At 40.9% G+C, this 18,085-nt stretch overlaps 3 protein-coding genes across 4 annotated transcripts; 1 reads left to right on the top strand and 2 right to left on the bottom strand.

Moving 5' to 3' along the window:
• Window positions 1-184: 184 nt before the first annotated feature.
• tmem256 (transmembrane protein 256) lies at window positions 185-4,864 on the bottom strand. The gene is made up of 4 exons (XM_004571019.3): window positions 4,708-4,864; window positions 4,153-4,190; window positions 3,250-3,330; window positions 185-1,084 (listed from the first exon to the last, which is right to left on the bottom strand). The coding sequence occupies exons 1-4, from the start codon at window positions 4,787-4,789 to the stop codon at window positions 941-943; spliced, it is 345 nt and encodes a 114-aa protein (XP_004571076.1). The 5' UTR covers window positions 4,790-4,864; the 3' UTR covers window positions 185-940.
• A 5,591-nt stretch (window positions 4,865-10,455) lies between these two features.
• LOC101482357 (uncharacterized) lies at window positions 10,456-13,196 on the top strand. The gene is made up of 4 exons (XM_076882249.1): window positions 10,456-10,519; window positions 11,136-11,712; window positions 12,029-12,164; window positions 12,447-13,196. The coding sequence occupies exons 1-4, from the start codon at window positions 10,456-10,458 to the stop codon at window positions 13,194-13,196; spliced, it is 1,527 nt and encodes a 508-aa protein (XP_076738364.1).
• Window positions 13,197-13,641: 445 nt separating this feature from the next.
• Window positions 13,642-17,726, bottom strand: LOC112430892 (uncharacterized). 2 transcript variants are annotated; one of them, XM_076881941.1, is made up of 5 exons: window positions 16,185-17,726; window positions 15,759-15,850; window positions 15,186-15,380; window positions 15,021-15,097; window positions 13,642-14,764 (listed from the first exon to the last, which is right to left on the bottom strand). In XM_076881941.1, the coding sequence occupies exons 1-5, from the start codon at window positions 16,333-16,335 to the stop codon at window positions 13,810-13,812; spliced, it is 1,470 nt and encodes a 489-aa protein (XP_076738056.1). In that variant the 5' UTR covers window positions 16,336-17,726; the 3' UTR covers window positions 13,642-13,809. The 2 variants fall into 2 exon arrangements, with proteins under 2 accessions (XP_076738056.1, XP_076738057.1); XM_076881942.1 differs by lacking the exon at window positions 15,759-15,850.
• Between the last annotated feature and the right edge of the window lie 359 nt (window positions 17,727-18,085).

The raw sequence follows: 18,085 nt of genomic DNA, 5'->3' as shown, positions 1-18,085 counted from the left end.
TTGCTTCCAAGCAGCCAGACTTCGCTGTAATTTTGTACGACTTTGTTGAGCAGTAGTTCTCCAGGCTTTCAGAAAGTTTGCTTAAGTTTTTAAGTGGACATGTGGCTGCTTTTTCTCAGATTTTCTCTCCAAAATAACAATTTGTTCCCATTCGTATAGTTAAATCCATGAAAAATCTCAAGGATAACAAGACAGGCATAAAACTTTATTTTTGCACCAAAAGGGAATTCCCAAAGAGATATTAGCTGCAAACTTGACAAATCTCAGCATGGTGTGCAGTGTGTCCTTAAAAAAAGACAAAACTGAACAAGCGGAGGAGAAAAGAGGAAGAAGATAACCTAAAAACCCATCTACAGCAGATGATCAGTATCTGAAAGTGATGTCTGTGAGAAATGGAAAAAAGCAAAGACTTGACACGGACCTTTGGTATACAGCAGATTGAATATTCATTGTTGAGATTTATTCATGCTGGTAAATGACTGTTTAAAGGTAAATAAACAATCCTTGTGGAAAAAAGGATTTCAGAGTTTAGGAAACGATTTCGTTGTTAATCTATCATGAGGGATTCTTTATTTTCACAACAAACACTGTCTTATTGATGCATTTTAACTCAAATCACCAAAAGTTAAAATGTTCCATAACAAATTGGATGATACAGTTCATTCCATTCATTTTGTGTTAAATTTCTTATCCAGTTTAACATTATAGTCAAAGGGCAGCAGCCACAAACAGACAGCAGTGGCAGAAAAGTGATCATCCTGCGGTGACCTTATCTCCTGCTGACATCCACAACCCAGGGCAGGCGGTGGTTGGATGGGTGACATTATAACTCAGCACTAGCCCTCAGCCAACTCTTACAAGTTCTCCAGTTCATTTATTAGCAGTCTGACAGTTTAGTGTCACAGTGTGGCTCTCTGGAGAAGATGTAAGCTGTCACAGTTCAGAGAATCATGGCCAGCCATCCAACAATCATAGCTACGCCCCCCACGGGAGCCGCTTTGCGCAGTCCGGGGTCCCCTGTCAGAGCCTGGTGGTATAAAGAGCCACAGAACATCCCCATGCCCGCAATCAGAAGGCTACCAGCCTGTGAAAAAGAAACATTTTGGTCTCAGTCAGTTTAAATCTGTAAGTTTGCAAACACATTGTAGTAGGGCTGCCATGTACTCTCCAACCTCTCTTGCTTGAGACTCGCCCTTGCTTGAGATGTTACCCCACAGGGACCAGCAAAAAGGAGTTTTTTGTTTGTTTGTTTTGCAAGAAAAGTTAAAAGCATTAAAAGCAAACCATTATTTAGAGTCAGCCTTCTTAAATTATACTTCTATTATAATATCATCCTATAATATAATTAAATAATATCAGCTTACTTAAAAATTGATGCATCTTATTAGCCTTGCATTGTTAGCTAATATAGCTAATTATCTTATTAGTATAATAGAGTATGCTATTATTAGCCCACTATTCAGTTAGCCAGTGCATGCTATTATCCCACAAATATGCTATTGGCTAACATAATTTAATAGTTTATGTTACATCAGCTAATTTATAATATTAGCATGCTTCTTATCATAAGAAAACATATCCGGTCGTTAAGTGATGACGTGACGAATCCTACTTCCGGGCCTAAAGTAGTCTGCTTTAATATGGCTTTTGTGTTGTTAACATGTTTAATGTTTTGTATTTTCTTCTATTTAATCTCAAAAAGCTCCTAAAACACTCAGTGATCACTGTTGACCTCCCTCGGCTTTTATTACCGCTAATCATTTATTTAAGATCAGGATGCAACTACAGCCCAGCCCATGCAGCAGTATATGAATGACTAACCTCGTATTGTGGATGGATTATCTCAGTTGTTCTCCTGGCTGAAGTTTGGTCCTTTTACAGCATCCTGCCATGCGATTACATTTGTTCCTGACCACCGAGAACACTCACGTCAACTTTTATCGAGTGGAAAAAAAGTTAGCTTGTTTATATTATGCTAACATAGCTGTGTCGCTAGCGGTCACGTAGCACATCATTATATACCAGCTAGCCCAACTTCAGTAACCCTACAAACGTCACTGCTGTTTAGCTTTCTGTCTTCATTTATGTTGGAAGTGATAACAGAGCTGTACGTTTTAATTTGTTTCCAAAACCCCGCAGTCAGGACATGCTATATTGTATTTAGATAGAAGCTAGCGAGCTAACTTCCTGCTAACTTCTAACTCCGTTAAATGTCATAAATTCCGTTTTCATGGATGCCTGGATGTTAAACTCAATTGTTACACCTGGTAGAGCAGAACGCTGATCATTTTATTAAAGATGAAAGACTTTAGACAGTTTTTCAACTCTCAGTAATGCCATAGTGATCGTTTGACATATGAACCTGCAGCGGAGTTTAGGCCCAGACACGGCTAGTGACGTCAGACTTTACGACCGGATTAGCCAGCACATCTTGTTAGCTTGATTGTAAGTTTGCTAATTTATCTCAATAGCCTGCCATTAAATTCAACAATGTACCTTATTATCCTATTGATTCATATTATTAGCAAACATTAGTCTACTACAGTACGTCATTTCCTAACATAATTTATTAGCCCATCATTCAGTTAGCTAATGTGGCTTATTAGCTTACTATCACATTACACACATTAAAGTATCTTATCAGCAGAATAACGCATGTTATTGAGTATCATTACTTATGATTAATGAGTCATTTTATCTCATTAGCTTAATATTTATGCCCATTTTGACACACAACACAACTCGAGTGAGCAGGTTTAGTAACTTTATAGATGGACACCTTAAACAGGTGTAAACAATAAAAACTCACTGTATCGGACTGACTCCAAAGCTGGTTCATAGATTTTATTTAATCCAAATTAATAACTCCACAGTTTTTACCAATTTATTGTCAACTCATAATAACAACATTATCAGACATGAGACGCAGAGGGACATGCATGAATGCTTAAAAGTACAGATGATGGGGTGGTGACATTTAAGTGAGGAGATTCTTTGGCTACCATTTTTTCTTTCCTGGTTCCATTTGTTGGGATAATGTGTTCTTTCACCGTCAATCCACAACAAATTTATACTTATGCTGTCACTTTTATCATTTATAATGTAATAAAACAGCAGTCTCTGTAACATAATATCTCTGAGTGAGGATGGACAGGTAACAGCAAATACGACTGTGGCACTATATCCACTTTAAAGGATTGAGCTAAGTGCATCCAGCCAAGAGTGAGGGTCTTAGGCTTCTGTACTTACCACAGCAGGTTTCCCACAGTGGGCAGCACCCAGCAAGGCCAGGCTGTGGTAGAAATGGTACTTGTTGGCGGTTTCAAAAAGCTGAAGAGGCACACACACACACACAGAGCTTTCAGAAAAAACTCTGCCTTTCCCAGCCACTCATCAAGTTCAGTGAATCAAACATTTTCTGGAAAGGCCTTTTATTATTAAGTTTAGAAGTGGATATTTAGTGAGCCGCTATCAAGCACCATTTACACCATTCTCATCAATCAGCCCAAGTTTGGCCAGGAAAGTATCTCATCATTAAAAAAAAAAATCAATTTCCTGTCTTTTTGCATTACAGAAGTTTCCTCCAGATTAACAGCACAGTGTGAAAATGTTTCACAGACATCTTTTAGTTTTCTGAGAGTAAAACAAATAACACTCATACAGTCCACTAAACTATAACTGGAGTTGCACCAATTGGGCAGATACACTGATGCTTAAAATACAAATTTGGCCAACAGTAGATGCTGCATTTTTTTAACCCATCTTTCTTTCTTATTTGAATTTGTTACTACTCACTACTTTTTGTGTATAGTGCCTTTACGGGTATTTTGAGGTACTCCAGCTTTCTTCCACTTTCCAAAGACATTTTTATCTGGTTCTAGAATAGTTGTTCAGCTAAGACAGGCCCCAGCAGCCCCCTCCACAACAACCTAAGCTCGGTAAGAGGTATTTCAGATGTCACTTCACGTGCCTACATCAATGACAAAGTCACCATGAAGCCATATTTATCCACCGTTTTAGTGCATCCCAAATTAAATCAGTCTTGAATCCATATGCTCTGACCTTTACCTCTGCTAACACGAATGAATGAAAACTGATATTAGGCACACAAAATGCTCAAAAAAAACATAAGTAGCAGTATTATGAACATACCACTATTCGGTAGTCATCAGGATCGCTGTTCTTGAAACCTAAAACAAGAAAAACACAACTGTTACTTATTATCACACCATGAATATCATGATCACAGACACAACAGACCACACTTTATTTGGTTAATCAGTAACCCACACCCTCAAGTCATGTTCCTTAATACTCGTGTTGTGATACGGTGGTGAGACCAACCACTCTCTTATCACATTTTAAAAGTTATCCAACCACTCAGCTATCCCTACCGTGGACAGTGGCTGACCCACAAAAAGCCTTCTTCCACCCTGGAGGCGGGTCACCTTGATTACGACACTGGTTATTCTTACAGAAACAACGTGAAGCTTCGACGGCTTACTGAAAGCCGAATTAATCGTTAGCATGTTTAACATTAGCAGCATGTATGTGTTGTTGCTTTACAGTTACTCGGGCGTGTGGTGAGTACGCAAACTTTAAATCTGCGTGTTTTGATATCAAGGCTGGCGCCGTAAACCTCAACATGACAGCCTTTCACGACTGTTCAGCTGAGCGAGAGCTACAGACAATAGGACAGTTGCATACCGTGAGCCCCGTAAGCCCCAGCTCCCACTGCCGAGGCTCCTGACAGAGCTGCTAACCTCCGAACCACAGCAGAAGCGCTCATGTTTGGACTGTAACTGCAGGTGTCACGCGGGCGGAAGAAGTGACGGCGGTGCTGCGTTCACTGTCATTATGTACGTTCAGCCTTCTCAACTACGTGATTGCGGACATACGTAGTTAAATGACGGACTGTGGGTTTCCCGCTCATGGGGCAAACAACAAACGATCAGACATTAAGAGAAGAAATGTTTTTTAATTGCATTATGATGTAGTGTAACCACAGTGTTGCAGCTACATGTAAACGGAAAAGTGTGTTGAAACAGATTTGTGTTCTAAAATAACTATAACATACATGCAAGATAAGTAGTCTAAAACGGAAAATATATTGTGCGAACCTGCAGTTATTCCAACTAATATGACACGTGACTTCGGAGTTAAGTCTCTGATATGCTGATGTGTGTTTATTTAATCAGCAATTTGTTCTCTGAATTCCAGCATCAGGGGTCATTGAAAGCAGCAGTGGGGGCGTTCGTTCCAGGGCTCTGGGCTTCCAGGCACGTCTGTTATCAGTTGGTGGACTTGAACCAAAATGGCCGCTGCCGTGCTACAGTTTCAAGCCACTGGGCAAATTTCATTACTCTACCAAGCTGATCTGACACTGACATGGCATTTGAGCAGTCGTTTCAGCGCCTTTAGGTATTGCATGTGAATTTAAGTGCAGGGAATCACATACTGCTTGTAATATATTGATGCATTAACTGAAGCTTGAAGTTGACCTGACCGACCTCCCTTGTTAAAGTGGAATGCAGAATCAGATTCAGTTTATGTTTTGCCCCGATTTGTTTAAGTCATCACCTCTGTTTTATTATTCAATAAAAATTTTAGTATTGTTCAGGATTTTATGAATAATTGATTTTAAGAGTGGCTTATTTTGCCATTTTCCTCAGCATCACCGAAACAACACATTCCACTGAATGATGGGCTCGGGGAGGCGGAGGGCACATTAGTGTGTGCCACTTTTCAATTTGTCTGTCACTGCAACTTTGGGAAGAAGCGGTGAAGTTGTCTTTAGTGAGCTATTCCTAATGTTTGATGTATTTTCTTGCCAGCAGAGGAGTTGGAGACCAAGGTTGATGCCATGTCTTTGATGAAGATGCACTGATCCTGGTAGATCCTGCCAAAAGGGGGAGCTGTATTGCTTTCTCATCTGCCAAAATTTGTGGATAGGTAGCGCGTGTGGGTGTGTGTCTGTGCACACGGACGGGCAGGGGGACTTTGTCCAATTACCATTCTGAAATTACACAGGGTCACACTGCATTACTGGAGTCGCTAAACCACACTTTTCGTCGAGCCTCGTCCTTAGCTGACTTTGACACAGCATTAACACAATGCATACAATTAACACATTTTAATGACCATGTCGCTAATTAAAAATAAGCTTTATGAGTCGCAAGCATTCATCATCAACTGTGAACTGAACCCAGTGTGGGTGTGTTTGTGTGTGTCCTCTGTGGGTTTTAATCTAAGTCTGTCACCATCATCTGCCTGTGAACTTTTTCCCGTCTTTTGGCATGATTTCTAGCGCTGCCTGCATATAGGGTTGTATGCAGAGGAATGTTGTGCTTACCCTGCAAACACAGGTCATTTTCATTCTGGCCCACGGCAGATGGGATAGCAAGGACAACAATAAATTGTGGCTTTACATCTTGTTTTCACAGACAAGCAGCAAATTATCTCTAAGTCCCAGCAGCAGTGTGCTGTGAGGTTCCTCCAAGAGCCAACATCCATCTCACTTCAGCCTGCCTGCCTGTCTTCTTCTCTGCTCTCCAGTGACTGCTTTGCTCCTCGCCAATCCTCAGTGTGTGTTTGAGTCAAAGTGTGTGCATGTTTGCGTCTGATCTCTTCAGATTGCTTGCCCCTGGCCTGTCTTATTGTGATCAAGCTCCCCTCCAGGAAAACAAGCGGCTCTTGGAAGGGGAGGAGAATATTACTTTCTTTAAATGTAGTAATGAAGTGAGAATGGAGACCGGGAGGCCGTCTTGCAACCCACACATGCACACGACATTATAAAATATGGCTGTAGCACACTGGTTTTTGAATTCCCATTATGAAGCCTTGAGTGGAGTGCTTTTACTGTTGCTGTGTTGGTGAAAATCCCTAAAAAGCCTTCAGTTGATCCAAAATGTTACAGTGAGAAAAGGACTAGAAAGAGAGATCACATTTTTCCCATACTGGCTTCTATTCATTGGCACCCTGTGATATCCAATTTTGAATTTAACTGAACACTTCTGCTGTCATTACCTTTTTCCTACTCTCTCCCATAGTTTAATACTTTTGTCCTTGCCTCTATGCACTGCTTTTCTATATTCTTTTTACCCTCATCCCCCAAATGGTTGCAGAACATAGACTATATTGCCAAAAGTATTCACTCACACATTCAGATCATTGAATTCAGGTGTTCCAATCACTTCCATTGCCAAAGGTGTATAAAATCAAGCACCTAGGCATGCAGACTACGGCTGTATCCCAATTCAGGGTCTGCAGCCTTAAAGGCCGCATTTTAAGGCCAATTATGTCACAGCGACACGACGAAGGCTGTCCCAATTCAAAGGCTGCTCGAAATGCGGCCCTCAAATGCGTCCTTTATTTCACTGAATTTTAAGGGTGTGGCAGTGTAGACTTCATGGCCCAACATATCCCAGAATGCATAGCGCAGCGGTGGGTGTGGATAATTTTGCCGGTAAAAAAAAAAAAAAAAAAAAAAAAAAAAAAAAAAAAAAAAAAAAAACAGCGAAAGAGGGGCGCCCGAAGAGTAAACCTTTAAAAGTAAGTACTGAATATTATGTCACTTATTTATGTGCGAGTGTTTAATAACAAAGAACATTAAAACATTACTGTTGGCCACATGTCGGCAAAGTTATGTGACATTAGCGATGTTAGTACTAACTTGGTTTTAAAGCCTTTACTTTAAAATATACGCCGTTCAATAGTTGACGTTAATCTTACAGAGAATGTGATGATTTTATGGATATTTAAAGTAAGCACTGAGACAAATTTAGTAATGCCAACATATTAAAAGAACAATATTTGTCTCTCATCTATATAACACAGTTATATATACAGTGTCAAAGAAACCTGTCTATTGGCGACTTTCAAGCCTTTGAGTCGCCGAGCAGCTGAATAGGGGAATAATGTTGACGCGCCCGCTGTTTAAAACGTTAGTCAAAGTTCCAAGTTAAAACTCCTTTATTTGTTATCAAAGCCTTAAAATCCGTAGAAAAACAGTGATCAAAAACATTCCAAGCTTGAGCGGTCAGCAAAAGTCGACTTCCCCCATCACCCACTCATTCACAAAATTTCCCTCGGGCCGTGAACAGGTGATATAGCAATCACTATTACAGACACCACGTGACCCAAAGCTACGCCTATCCATAACATTCCGGCCCCTAATTATTACATTTTTACAGTAATAATTACACATCCAACACCACAACTCACAACACACACTTCATCATATCACAGACACCCAGTGAGACAACATAACATACTCAAAAAGTCCACCAAAGTTATTTTCTCATGTCTTCTCTTCTGTCTGCACATGGTCAGTCAGTCATAGGCCAGAGGTTACCAGCACTTAGCCTAAATATAGTCAGTCTGTAATGTACATCTCATAACATTAAAGTCAATTCAAAGTTAGTTATGTCACACTGTGTCAAAATGTCATAATCATGGGTCAGAAGTCTCCTGAAGAAGGCATATCTTTGTGATGGGTCTGCACACATGGCTGGTTGGGGTCTTAATCCAGACCTGACGCACAAGCCCCTTTTCATCTGGTGCAGCTCCGGTGACTCTCCCAATGATCCAGGAACCACGAGGTGCAGAATCATCCACTATAAGGACCACATCTCCGGGAACGAAGTTGCGTTTAATCCTTCCCCATTTCTGGCGCTCTAATTCTGTGACTGGGACTCTCTTTGCATATCCTCTAGATATAAGATCTGTCATGAAGGCAGTGTAGTCTTTGTGAAAGTCTTTATCTCTGATGAACCTTTTCTTCAAACCTAAGGCTCGTTGCTCAATTGCACGGTTGTCAGGCATTCTTATGTCTCGGTCTTTTAGTGGCAGGGCAATGCTGTAGTGCCAATCCCCCAAAGTCACCGTCTTGCTGGGCAATTCCAGGAACTTCAAGTCTTCCTTTGACAGCCCCATCTGTTCATCATTGCTGCTCTCAGGAAAATCCATCTTGAACTGCTGTTTCCATAGCTTGTCCAGTATGACAGCAGAAACTCTGTTGGCGGTAACTGTTGCCAAACATCCTGGCCTTCCACAGCATTCTCGATTAAGTGGCCCATTCACAGTCCAGCCGAGCACAGTCCTAATGGCAAAGGGTCCATCACCTACACTCCGGATGACCTCCAAAGGTTCTAGAGCTCTGGGCATATTCATGCCAATCAAAAGCTCAACATTGGCCTTAATTTCTGGCAAATGAACGTGCTTCAAATGTGGCCAGTCATCCAGGTCTTGTTGATTTGGGATGTTACCAGTATCTACAGGCATTTTATGCTGAGTGAAGAGGTTAGGCATATCACAGTACATGTCACTGTCCAATCCAGCAACTTCAAGTTCAGGTACAATGAAACTGTCCACCACTTTCTCCTGTCCCATGGTGTGCAGGAGAATCTTTGTCTTCCTCCCAGCAATATTCAGCTTGTCCATAAGACCCACTGTACAAAAGGATGCTGAACTCCCATGGTCCAGAAAGGCATACGTTTCCACTATTCTTTGACCTCTCTTTGATTTTACTTTAACTGGCACAATGGCAAGCTTACAGTCCTGTTCACCGGCCCCAGTAAGACCACTAGTCTGGATCGTAACAGGAATGTTATCTGCCTCATTATTAGGTTTGACTTCATTCTTCTCTTTGTCGTGGATATGGAGTATACTTGCATGTCGGAGGCCACAGATTTTACATGAAAGGCGTTTTCTGCATTCTTTGCTTATGTGCCCAGTACACAAACAGCCAAAACAAATGCGGTTCTTTTTAAGAAAAGAAATCTTCTCATCATGAGGTTTCTTATCAAGCAGAGCACATGACTCCAGTGTGTGTCCGCCTTTGCAGAAAAAACAAGCCTTCACAGTGCTGTGACGATCTTGAGCCTCTATCTGATTCTGTCTCTCGACGTCAGAGACTGTTGTGGCGAAGCTACTTCCTTTAGCTTTTAGATGTGGAGAACATTTCCCTCCATTGCTGCCCTTGGCTGCTAGATGTGTTGCTGGAACGTCACATAGATTTCCAAAGATGGGATCTGTTACAATTTTAACTTGACGCTCAAGGAAGGAAACAATGTCAATGAATGCGGCTCTGCGATGTTGCCTCTCCTGAATGTCATATGCTACTGTTCGCCATTTGTCTTTTAACTTATATGGCAGTCTTCTAATCACAGCAAGCATATTGGCAGGTGTATTTAATTCAGAGAGATCATTAATCTCTTCCATTGCATTGCAGCATCCACGTAAGAACAAACAATATGCCTGAAGAGCTTTTCCATCTTCCGATCTAATCAGTGGCCATGAGTGAACTTTGTTCAAATAGGCAGATGCAATCACATGTCCATTCCCAAAGTGCTCATACAACAGAGTCTTTGCCTTTACATATCCAGCACTTCCAGACATATGTTGGCAGCTTTTAACAAGTTCATTGGGCTGCCCCTTGGTGTACTGTGCAAGATAATGCAGGCAGTCACCAGCATCGCCAGTCTTTGCTTCTATGACCTGTTCAAACGAGCGCATAAAGGCCTGAAAATGTAAAGGGTCACCATCAAAGGTTTGAATCTCCCTTTTGGGCAGTGAAGAAAGACTTTGCTGATGGACCAACATACAAGTTAATTCATTTTGTTTTTCCATAATGGACAACAGATTTTCATTGGCTACTGGAAGAGCAGCTTGTAGCTTAGGCAAAGGTGGAATTGATCCAAAAGCATCAGAAGGCCCCATAAAAGCTGGTGCAGGCCTTTCCCTTTTGATATTCTGTTGCACTGTTTTTACTTGAAGCTCTGCATTCCCAGTGATTGCATTTCCTTTTGTAAGCGTCTGAGGAACAAAAGTCTCTGCATCCGCATTAAGAATTTCAAGGCTGTTTCCCTTTGTTTTAAAATATGATTCCATTCCATTAGATTTCCGTGAAGCGACGCTCCGCATAGCGGATCCAGTTCTCAGCACGTTCACCTTTGCAACAGTTGCAGCTATATCTGCTTCAAGCTGAAGTTGTTCTTTCTTTCTCCTCAATAGACTACTTGCACTAGGGCATGTGACGTATTTCCGTTTCCAAATAGTACCGCTTGTGCGTTTCCGGTACGTTTGCTTATCTATCGGTAGCTATGCTAATGTCGCTTCAGAATGAGTATAAAAAGTATTTAAAACAGAACATTTTCAAAAACAGGAGAAGAAATACTCCGAGCATTGCTGTGTCCCACTTTGTTCAGCTTCAGCCAAATTTAACGGCATACTAAGTTTTCATGCCTTTCCGACCCATTCCGACTTGAGAAGACAATGGCTGGTAAATATACGCCGGGATCATTTCACGATTACCTCTCACACCAGGGTCTGCTGCAGACACTTTGCCAGTGATCAACTCATAGAGCCAACAACCCTCGATGGTCGAAGGCGGCTTATTAAAGGTGCTGTACCAACACTTTTTGAGTGGAATGGCTATAAAGTTGAACCACCGCGGCGTAGTGTTTGGGAGAGAACGGAGCGACGCCCTGAACTAGTTCCTCCTGACGATCAAGAAGAGCACAGTCTTACAAGAGATCATGACTACTGCTCAGTCCCTGAGCCATCTGCATTGGACATATCTGCATCAGCTGCAGAAGACCTGTCCGAAGACGTGGAGACTCTGAGGAAGGAAATACAGGAGTTACGTGTCCAGCGAGAATTTGGGTTACAGCGTTTTGCTGGCTCCGACACTGACATCCGATTCTATACCAGGTACATCTAAGTTCTATTCAAGCTAACTGTTTAAAATATACCAAGGTCACCATCAGTTAAATTTCGAAAGTTTTTCCAGTCTTAATGAAAACAAAATAGAAATTTACTTTTTCTCTGCTGATTGTATGTTTTATGTAGATGCTTTAGTATTTAAACGATATCCTAATGCTACAGGTAAAATACAACACCAAATACTCTTAATCAGACTATTTTATACAGCATTCCATTAGCATATTTGTCACAGATCACATTATTTTTATGTCAGTGTGTAATGTTAATTAATGATTGACATGATGTATGTCTCTCTCGTGAATAGATTTCCAAGCTATGATCATTTGATGGCATTCTGGGTTTTGATTGAGCCTTGCATCTATAAAATGATCCGGGTTTCAAGAGCCAAGTCAGCTGCCAATCGGAACGAAGAAGTGTTGACACCTGCACGCACATCAACAGTAGGTTATGGGTTTGTTGGTAGTTAGAACTAGAGGTGTAATGTTATTGTATTTATGTACAATAACATTACATTATGTACAGTAGCATACATACACAGGTGTATGTATGCTAGACTCAGTATCCTTTACATACATACACCTGTGCACTACAGCACCTCATTGTTTACCCCATGGTACAGTATGATATGCCTAACCATTACAAAACATTTAGCCAAGAAAAGAATAATTTTACTAGTTCATAGCTTAAGGAGTAACATTTTCCCTTTTGTTTTCACCTTCCAGAGGCAGCTGCTACAGCCAATTGACGAGTTTTTTCTTTTCCTGGTTTTCCTGTCAGTTGGTTTGAAGGAGAGGGACCTGGCACACCGATTTAACATACACCAGTCCACAGTGAGCCGCATTATTGCAACATGGACAAATTTTCTTGCCACTGCACTGGGGTCTCAGTGCATCTGGCTTACACGTGAAGAAGTGCAAGCTTACCTCCCTGAGGAATTCAAAGATTTCTCAGACACCCAGATGATCCTTGACTGTACAGAGCTGAGGTGTCAGACACCATCCTCACCACTTCTCCAAAGTGAAATGTACTCTTCGTACAAATCTCACTGTACGATGAAAGCCCTGGTTGGCATAGCTCCACATGGTCCAGTGACATTCATCTCTAATCTGTATGCTGGTTCGGTTAGTGACAAGGAACTATTCAAACAATCAGGCATTGCTGAGAAGTTGACTGAAGACATGGCAGTGATGGTAGATAAGGGCTTCCTAATCACTGATTGTTGTAAATGCGAAGTGTACTGCCCACCTTTTCTATCTAAGCAGAAGCAGATGCCAGCATACCAGGTTAAGGAGACGCAGGCCATAGCCAGACTCAGGGTACATGTGGAGCGAGTCATTAGGAGGATCAAACAGAACAAACTTTTTGATAGCATCATTACCATGTCACATGTTTATAATATCAACCAACTGTTTGCAGTGGCATGTATGCTGTCAAATTACCAGAACACAGCATTAGTTAAAAAAATGGGTTAAGTGAGACAAGATGGATTTTTCCCAAGACACCAGTGCCAGTACAAGTAACTTATGGAAAATGACCTGCAGCTGAGGCCACTACAGTTGAATTTCTTCCTTCTCAGCTGACAATACTTGATTACAGAACTGGTACTTGAGTGCCGATAGTTGAGTTTCAGTTATTGATAATTCAAATTCATTGCAAATGTTTAATGTTAATAATACTGTTTAATTATATTACTATTATTACTATTCAGATTCAACAAAACTATTTATCAAAATTATAAAGTAAATCACTAAATCGTTTTAAAACCATAAGTGACATTGAACTTTTGTAACATCAAAAATACCATTTGTTATTTTCTACAGTTCAGTTGTGTTATTGTCTAAATGTATATCAGTATGCTAGGCATGGAGTTTTAAATACTTACCATGTAAATAAGTTCTGCACAAATTCAATGTTTTAATGTGTGTTTTTAAAAATTAAATTGATGCCATTGCTTAAATAACAGTTTATTGATGTCACATAAAGGTAACATGTAACAACAAAAGAATTCATGAAATATATTGAAAATAAAACATCAGTTATTTTGTTCCAGCCAGCCTGAAGGATCTGTTTTTCTTTTTGCCGTTTTCACTGTTCATTTTTTCCAAACACAGGTATCTTGGCATATATATGTAAAAAAAAGAAATAGTCTGCCTTTTCTCTGATTGCATTGTGCACATCTGTATCCATGTATATTCTTTGCACTAGGTAGTCCTCTTGTGCCCACACAACAAAGTCACACCACTGCATCCCACTGATGAGCAGTTGTCCTTGCACTTGCCAGTAATATGCGTGGCTCTTTTTTAGTTTAGGGGTACCACATTCCATCTGCACATATTTGCAGTCAATAAAGTTTTGTACATTGGGACATTTGAATTCGACGAAGCCAAACTGGGGGTATTCATTGGGGTCAAAAACAACACCATCAGGAGATGCAGCAAGCCAGGGTGAGTAGTTAACATTCATTAGCCTACTATACTCTGCTGCTATTGCAGGCTCCATCTCAGTTCCTCTCCTCATGTCTGCTGTCTGCCTTGTTCCCTTCAATATACGCTCTGCTAGTGACTCGGCCGAGCTCTGGCCTCTGACGTGATACACCTCCCGAAACCTAGAGGCAGTCACTCTGGGCCTGCGGAGCTGATGCCACTCAGACGAAGAGCTTTGCTCACGTGTAGCTTCCTCTATTTTGTGAGCCATTTCCAGAGTTACAGACAAGCTTTTCAGATGCAGAAGCTCTTCTTCTGAGCACACAAACACACAATCTGATGGCAAGATGTCATACCCCTCCAGAGGCAAGTGCGGTGTTGGTGGTGCATCGCGGTGTAGTGTGATGTACCGGGTTGTCAAAACCGGCTGCTGATATGACAGAACACTGCCCTCCTGCACCAGCCCAAAGGCACTTTCCACAAGGGGCTTGTCAGGTCTCATGTTCATTGTGGTCACAAGTGGCCTGTCCTCAATATTAAATTTTGCATATGCCTCCGTTATTCTGAACAAGCAGGGATCTGGTAACGGACCCACCATGCCTCTGTAGAAGCCACTCCTAAAGAAAACATCAATGACAATAATGTAAGGGAGAAGGTTATTATACTGAACAACAACTAAACTAAAAACTAAAAGGTGTAAAACAGTGGTGCATAAGTTAGAGACTGGGATGTATATGTACATGACTGCGTTAGCCGTCTTCAGAAAGTGTAATGTTGTATGTAAATTAATACCTATTCTGACACATGTATGTATGAAAAAAATAGCAACATACATTTGTAACACATGAAACCAAATTTTACAAATGTAATTACCGTACTCCAGTCTGGGCCATCCTATTTGGTACTGGCTTAGTGAAGATCATGGAGTTGATGGGTCCTGGCTTCACACCCTAACAGAAGACACATTTACTATGGATGGTGTTGCTGTTCATATGTAAACATGGACTAATTCACAAACTTTAACCTCATTTAAATTACCACTGTCCGTGGCTTGTGCCATTGCTGTTCAGATTCCGTGCAGCTATGCACAGGGGGGACAACCGGCACTCTGAGTTGTGAGTAGTGTGCTGTTTGGAAGAGCAGTGCCACTGTGTGATTGCACATAACAGCGCCTGCCACACAGGAGCACTGGCTATGTGTCAGTATCACCGGCGATGAATCCAGAAGCTTAATCTAAGAAGAAAGAACGAAAATTAAAAATGTAACATCTTCATGGAAGAGCCGAACAGGAACATAGTTCAGTGTTATGGTTACGCACCCTCCTGAATGCTTAGTGTTTCCTTCTCTCCCTATTAAAACAACTTAACCATGCTTGATAACTGTAATAACTTAGATTGTGTATATTTGCAGTATTAACTTGTTGTCAAATGTTTCTGATCACCCAAACACACGTTGATTTAACTATCTGACTAGTCAAATTAGGAGTGATAAAGCAGGGAGACAAGGAAAACATTCAAGTTGATGGGCCTTTAGGAATGAACTTAACTAATGCTTAAATGAACTGAACCCCACTGAACGGGGATTAACAACTTTACACAGCTTCCTGCCTACACTTAGTCTGTGTGGTGCCTCACTCTTCCTCATCGACCTGTAGCACAGGGCTCTCACACCGACCTCCCCTGACAACCTGTCTTTATTGGACACTGAATAAAGATACAAGTACCATTAGCATTATTTCTGTATTACTCATTTCAGCATGTCTTAAACATATATATTTTACACTTAGCAAGAGTAGCATTAGGTAGTTAACTACCTCCATAGTTAGCCAACTACCTAACGCTAATATAACAGTGTCTAACAACAAAAGTGACATTAGTTAAGAAAACCTCAACTATAGTTTAGGACGACATAAAACACCGTTTAAGAAAACATGTAATGTAGAGAACTGACATTAAATGAAGGACATAGCGGAGTAACGTAGTGTTTGCATTTGACGTTAGCTAGCGTTTCTTTGTCGGTTAATTTACGTTTTCTTACCTTCGTAGTTGTGTATATATGATGCAGCATATAACTTAAATCCTTTATCTAATTTGCTGGCGGGGGTAGTCGTCACTCTGCAAATCCGATGAACATCGGTGATGTTCAATTTTGGGAGCTCTTGTAGGCATCGAGTGTAGAACGTCGCCATGGTTTAACCGCACCGGAAGCACTGGAGCAGGACTACATAGAACGCGGAAGTGTTAGTGCAAGTAGTCCATTGTTCCTCTTGTTCTTCAAGAGAGTGTTTTTCTTTCAGCATATGTTGACGTGCGAGCAAGGCGGCCATTTCAGCTTCTGCCCTGAGACATGCAGATGAAGTAGATGATACTCTTGAGCTTGACCTACTGCCTTGATTTGACACACTGTCGGATGGCAACACGTCATCATTAACATCATTCTGAGGATTAAGAGATAATTGTGGTTCTTTTCCAGTGTGCTCTCGAACCTCCACTTCTCCTCCCAGGGAAGTTTCCTGTGACTGTGCCTTGTCAGATGATGGCCTCCCTGAATGTTTATCAGTTTCAGAAAGCCATATGTTAACATCCTCCATAAACCCTTTATTGTATTTAGAGATGCTTGAGAACCATGTATTTTGTTTATCTTTCTCATCAAATGAGATTAGAGAAAGTAAAGATTCATGCAATGCACTGGCATCCTTAAACAGGTGTGTTAACTCATCAAACTGTTTTTTGACTTGTGAATGATTTTTATCATCTTTCATTAGCTCTTTAAGAGACATAATAACACTTTTCATTTTGTTTACATGCCTTTTCCGATCTGTTTGGATGGTTTCAATTTTGTTTGCAAGAGCTTTCTCAGTGAGGGAAGTTATTCTTTTATCCTTTTCAGTTTTTCCAACAACAGATGCAGCCTGTGATCCACTCATTTTAAGCATTCAACATAAGCAGCATGCCAAAATCCAAAACAAAGGCAACAGCAATTCCTTCAAACTCAGTTGAACGCCTGCAGAGCCACAACTCACACACACCAAATCCAACAGCAAACGTAGCGGTGGGCGTGTCACAAAAACATCTTCGTATGGTCAGAATCCAAACTGCGTTCAAACAAACAATACGCAGCACAAAAACACAGTTTACATACCACCGTCGTCTTCTCCTTATCTGTCGGTCTAGCCGCTTGGGTGTAGTGGCGGCGGTGTGTGGGCTCGCATCGGCGTTTATTCAGCGCTGATTGTGGGACGGTCCATTGCCGTCGCACTTTTTGCTGACAAATATTGGCGACTTTCAAGCCTTTGAGTCGCCGAGCAGCTGAATAGGGGAATAATGTTGACGCGCCCGCTGTTTAAAACGTTAGTCAAAGTTCCAAGTTAAAACTCCTTTATTTGTTATCAAATCCTTAAAATCCGTAGAAAAACAGTGATCAAAAACATTCCAAGCTTGAGCGGTCAGCAAAAGTCGACTTCCCCCATCACCCACTCATTCACAAAATTTCCCTCGGGCCGTGAACAGGTGATATAGCAATCACTATTACAGACACCACGTGACCCAAAGCTACGCCTATCCATAACACTGTCTTTGAGTGAAGATTTAAGGTGACAGGAAATATAAATAATATAAATAAATGCAGCTTGAATCTTTACTGAAGCTCATTATTTGAAACAGAGTTCATTCACTGCTGTAATAACTAATAATGATTGAAATTATAACTTTAATATTGGCCATATTATATTTACATTACCAAAGTGAGATGACCTTAGTCTCATGAACAACATTAGCTAATTGTTATTTACTAGCTAATCTTAAATGACTGTTCAGTACAGAAATGAAGCCCAATAATCATGATTTCACAGTCCTGTGGTCTCAGCCTCAGATACTTGTCAAATCAAAGCTAATGTAGAAACAAACAAACAAATGAACAAAAGATTTTCTCCTTCATTC

This window comes from Maylandia zebra, linkage group LG3 (genome assembly GCF_041146795.1).
Source record: "Maylandia zebra isolate NMK-2024a linkage group LG3, Mzebra_GT3a, whole genome shotgun sequence".
Classification (NCBI taxonomy): Eukaryota; Metazoa; Chordata; class Actinopteri; order Cichliformes; family Cichlidae; genus Maylandia; species Maylandia zebra.
Note: the sequence above shows the minus strand (reverse complement) of the source record. Positions and strands in the feature narration are given on the sequence as shown.

Excerpts from the sequence above, each read along its gene's own strand:
- tmem256 (XM_004571019.3), bottom strand. The coding sequence starts at position 4,789 with ATGAGCGCTTCTGCTGTGGTTCGGAGGTTAGCAGCTCTGTCAGGAGCC. Across the intron at positions 4,191-4,707 it reads TGGGGCTTACGGGGCTCACG|GTTTCAAGAACAGCGATCCT; the intron begins GTATGCAACTGT and ends TTCTTGTTTTAG. Across the intron at positions 3,331-4,152 it reads CTGATGACTACCGAATAGTG|CTTTTTGAAACCGCCAACAA; the intron begins GTATGTTCATAA and ends GTGCCTCTTCAG.
- LOC101482357 (XM_076882249.1), top strand. The coding sequence starts at position 10,456 with ATGCAGGCAGTCACCAGCATCGCCAGTCTTTGCTTCTATGACCTGTTC. Across the intron at positions 11,713-12,028 it reads GACATCCGATTCTATACCAG|ATTTCCAAGCTATGATCATT; the intron begins GTACATCTAAGT and ends TCTCGTGAATAG. Across the intron at positions 12,165-12,446 it reads CACCTGCACGCACATCAACA|AGGCAGCTGCTACAGCCAAT; the intron begins GTAGGTTATGGG and ends TTCACCTTCCAG.
- LOC112430892 (XM_076881941.1), bottom strand. The coding sequence starts at position 16,335 with ATGGCGACGTTCTACACTCGATGCCTACAAGAGCTCCCAAAATTGAAC. Across the intron at positions 15,851-16,184 it reads ATATATACACAACTACGAAG|TGTCCAATAAAGACAGGTTG; the intron begins GTAAGAAAACGT and ends ATCTTTATTCAG. Across the intron at positions 15,381-15,758 it reads AGGCACCACACAGACTAAGT|ATTAAGCTTCTGGATTCATC; the intron begins GTAGGCAGGAAG and ends CTTTCTTCTTAG.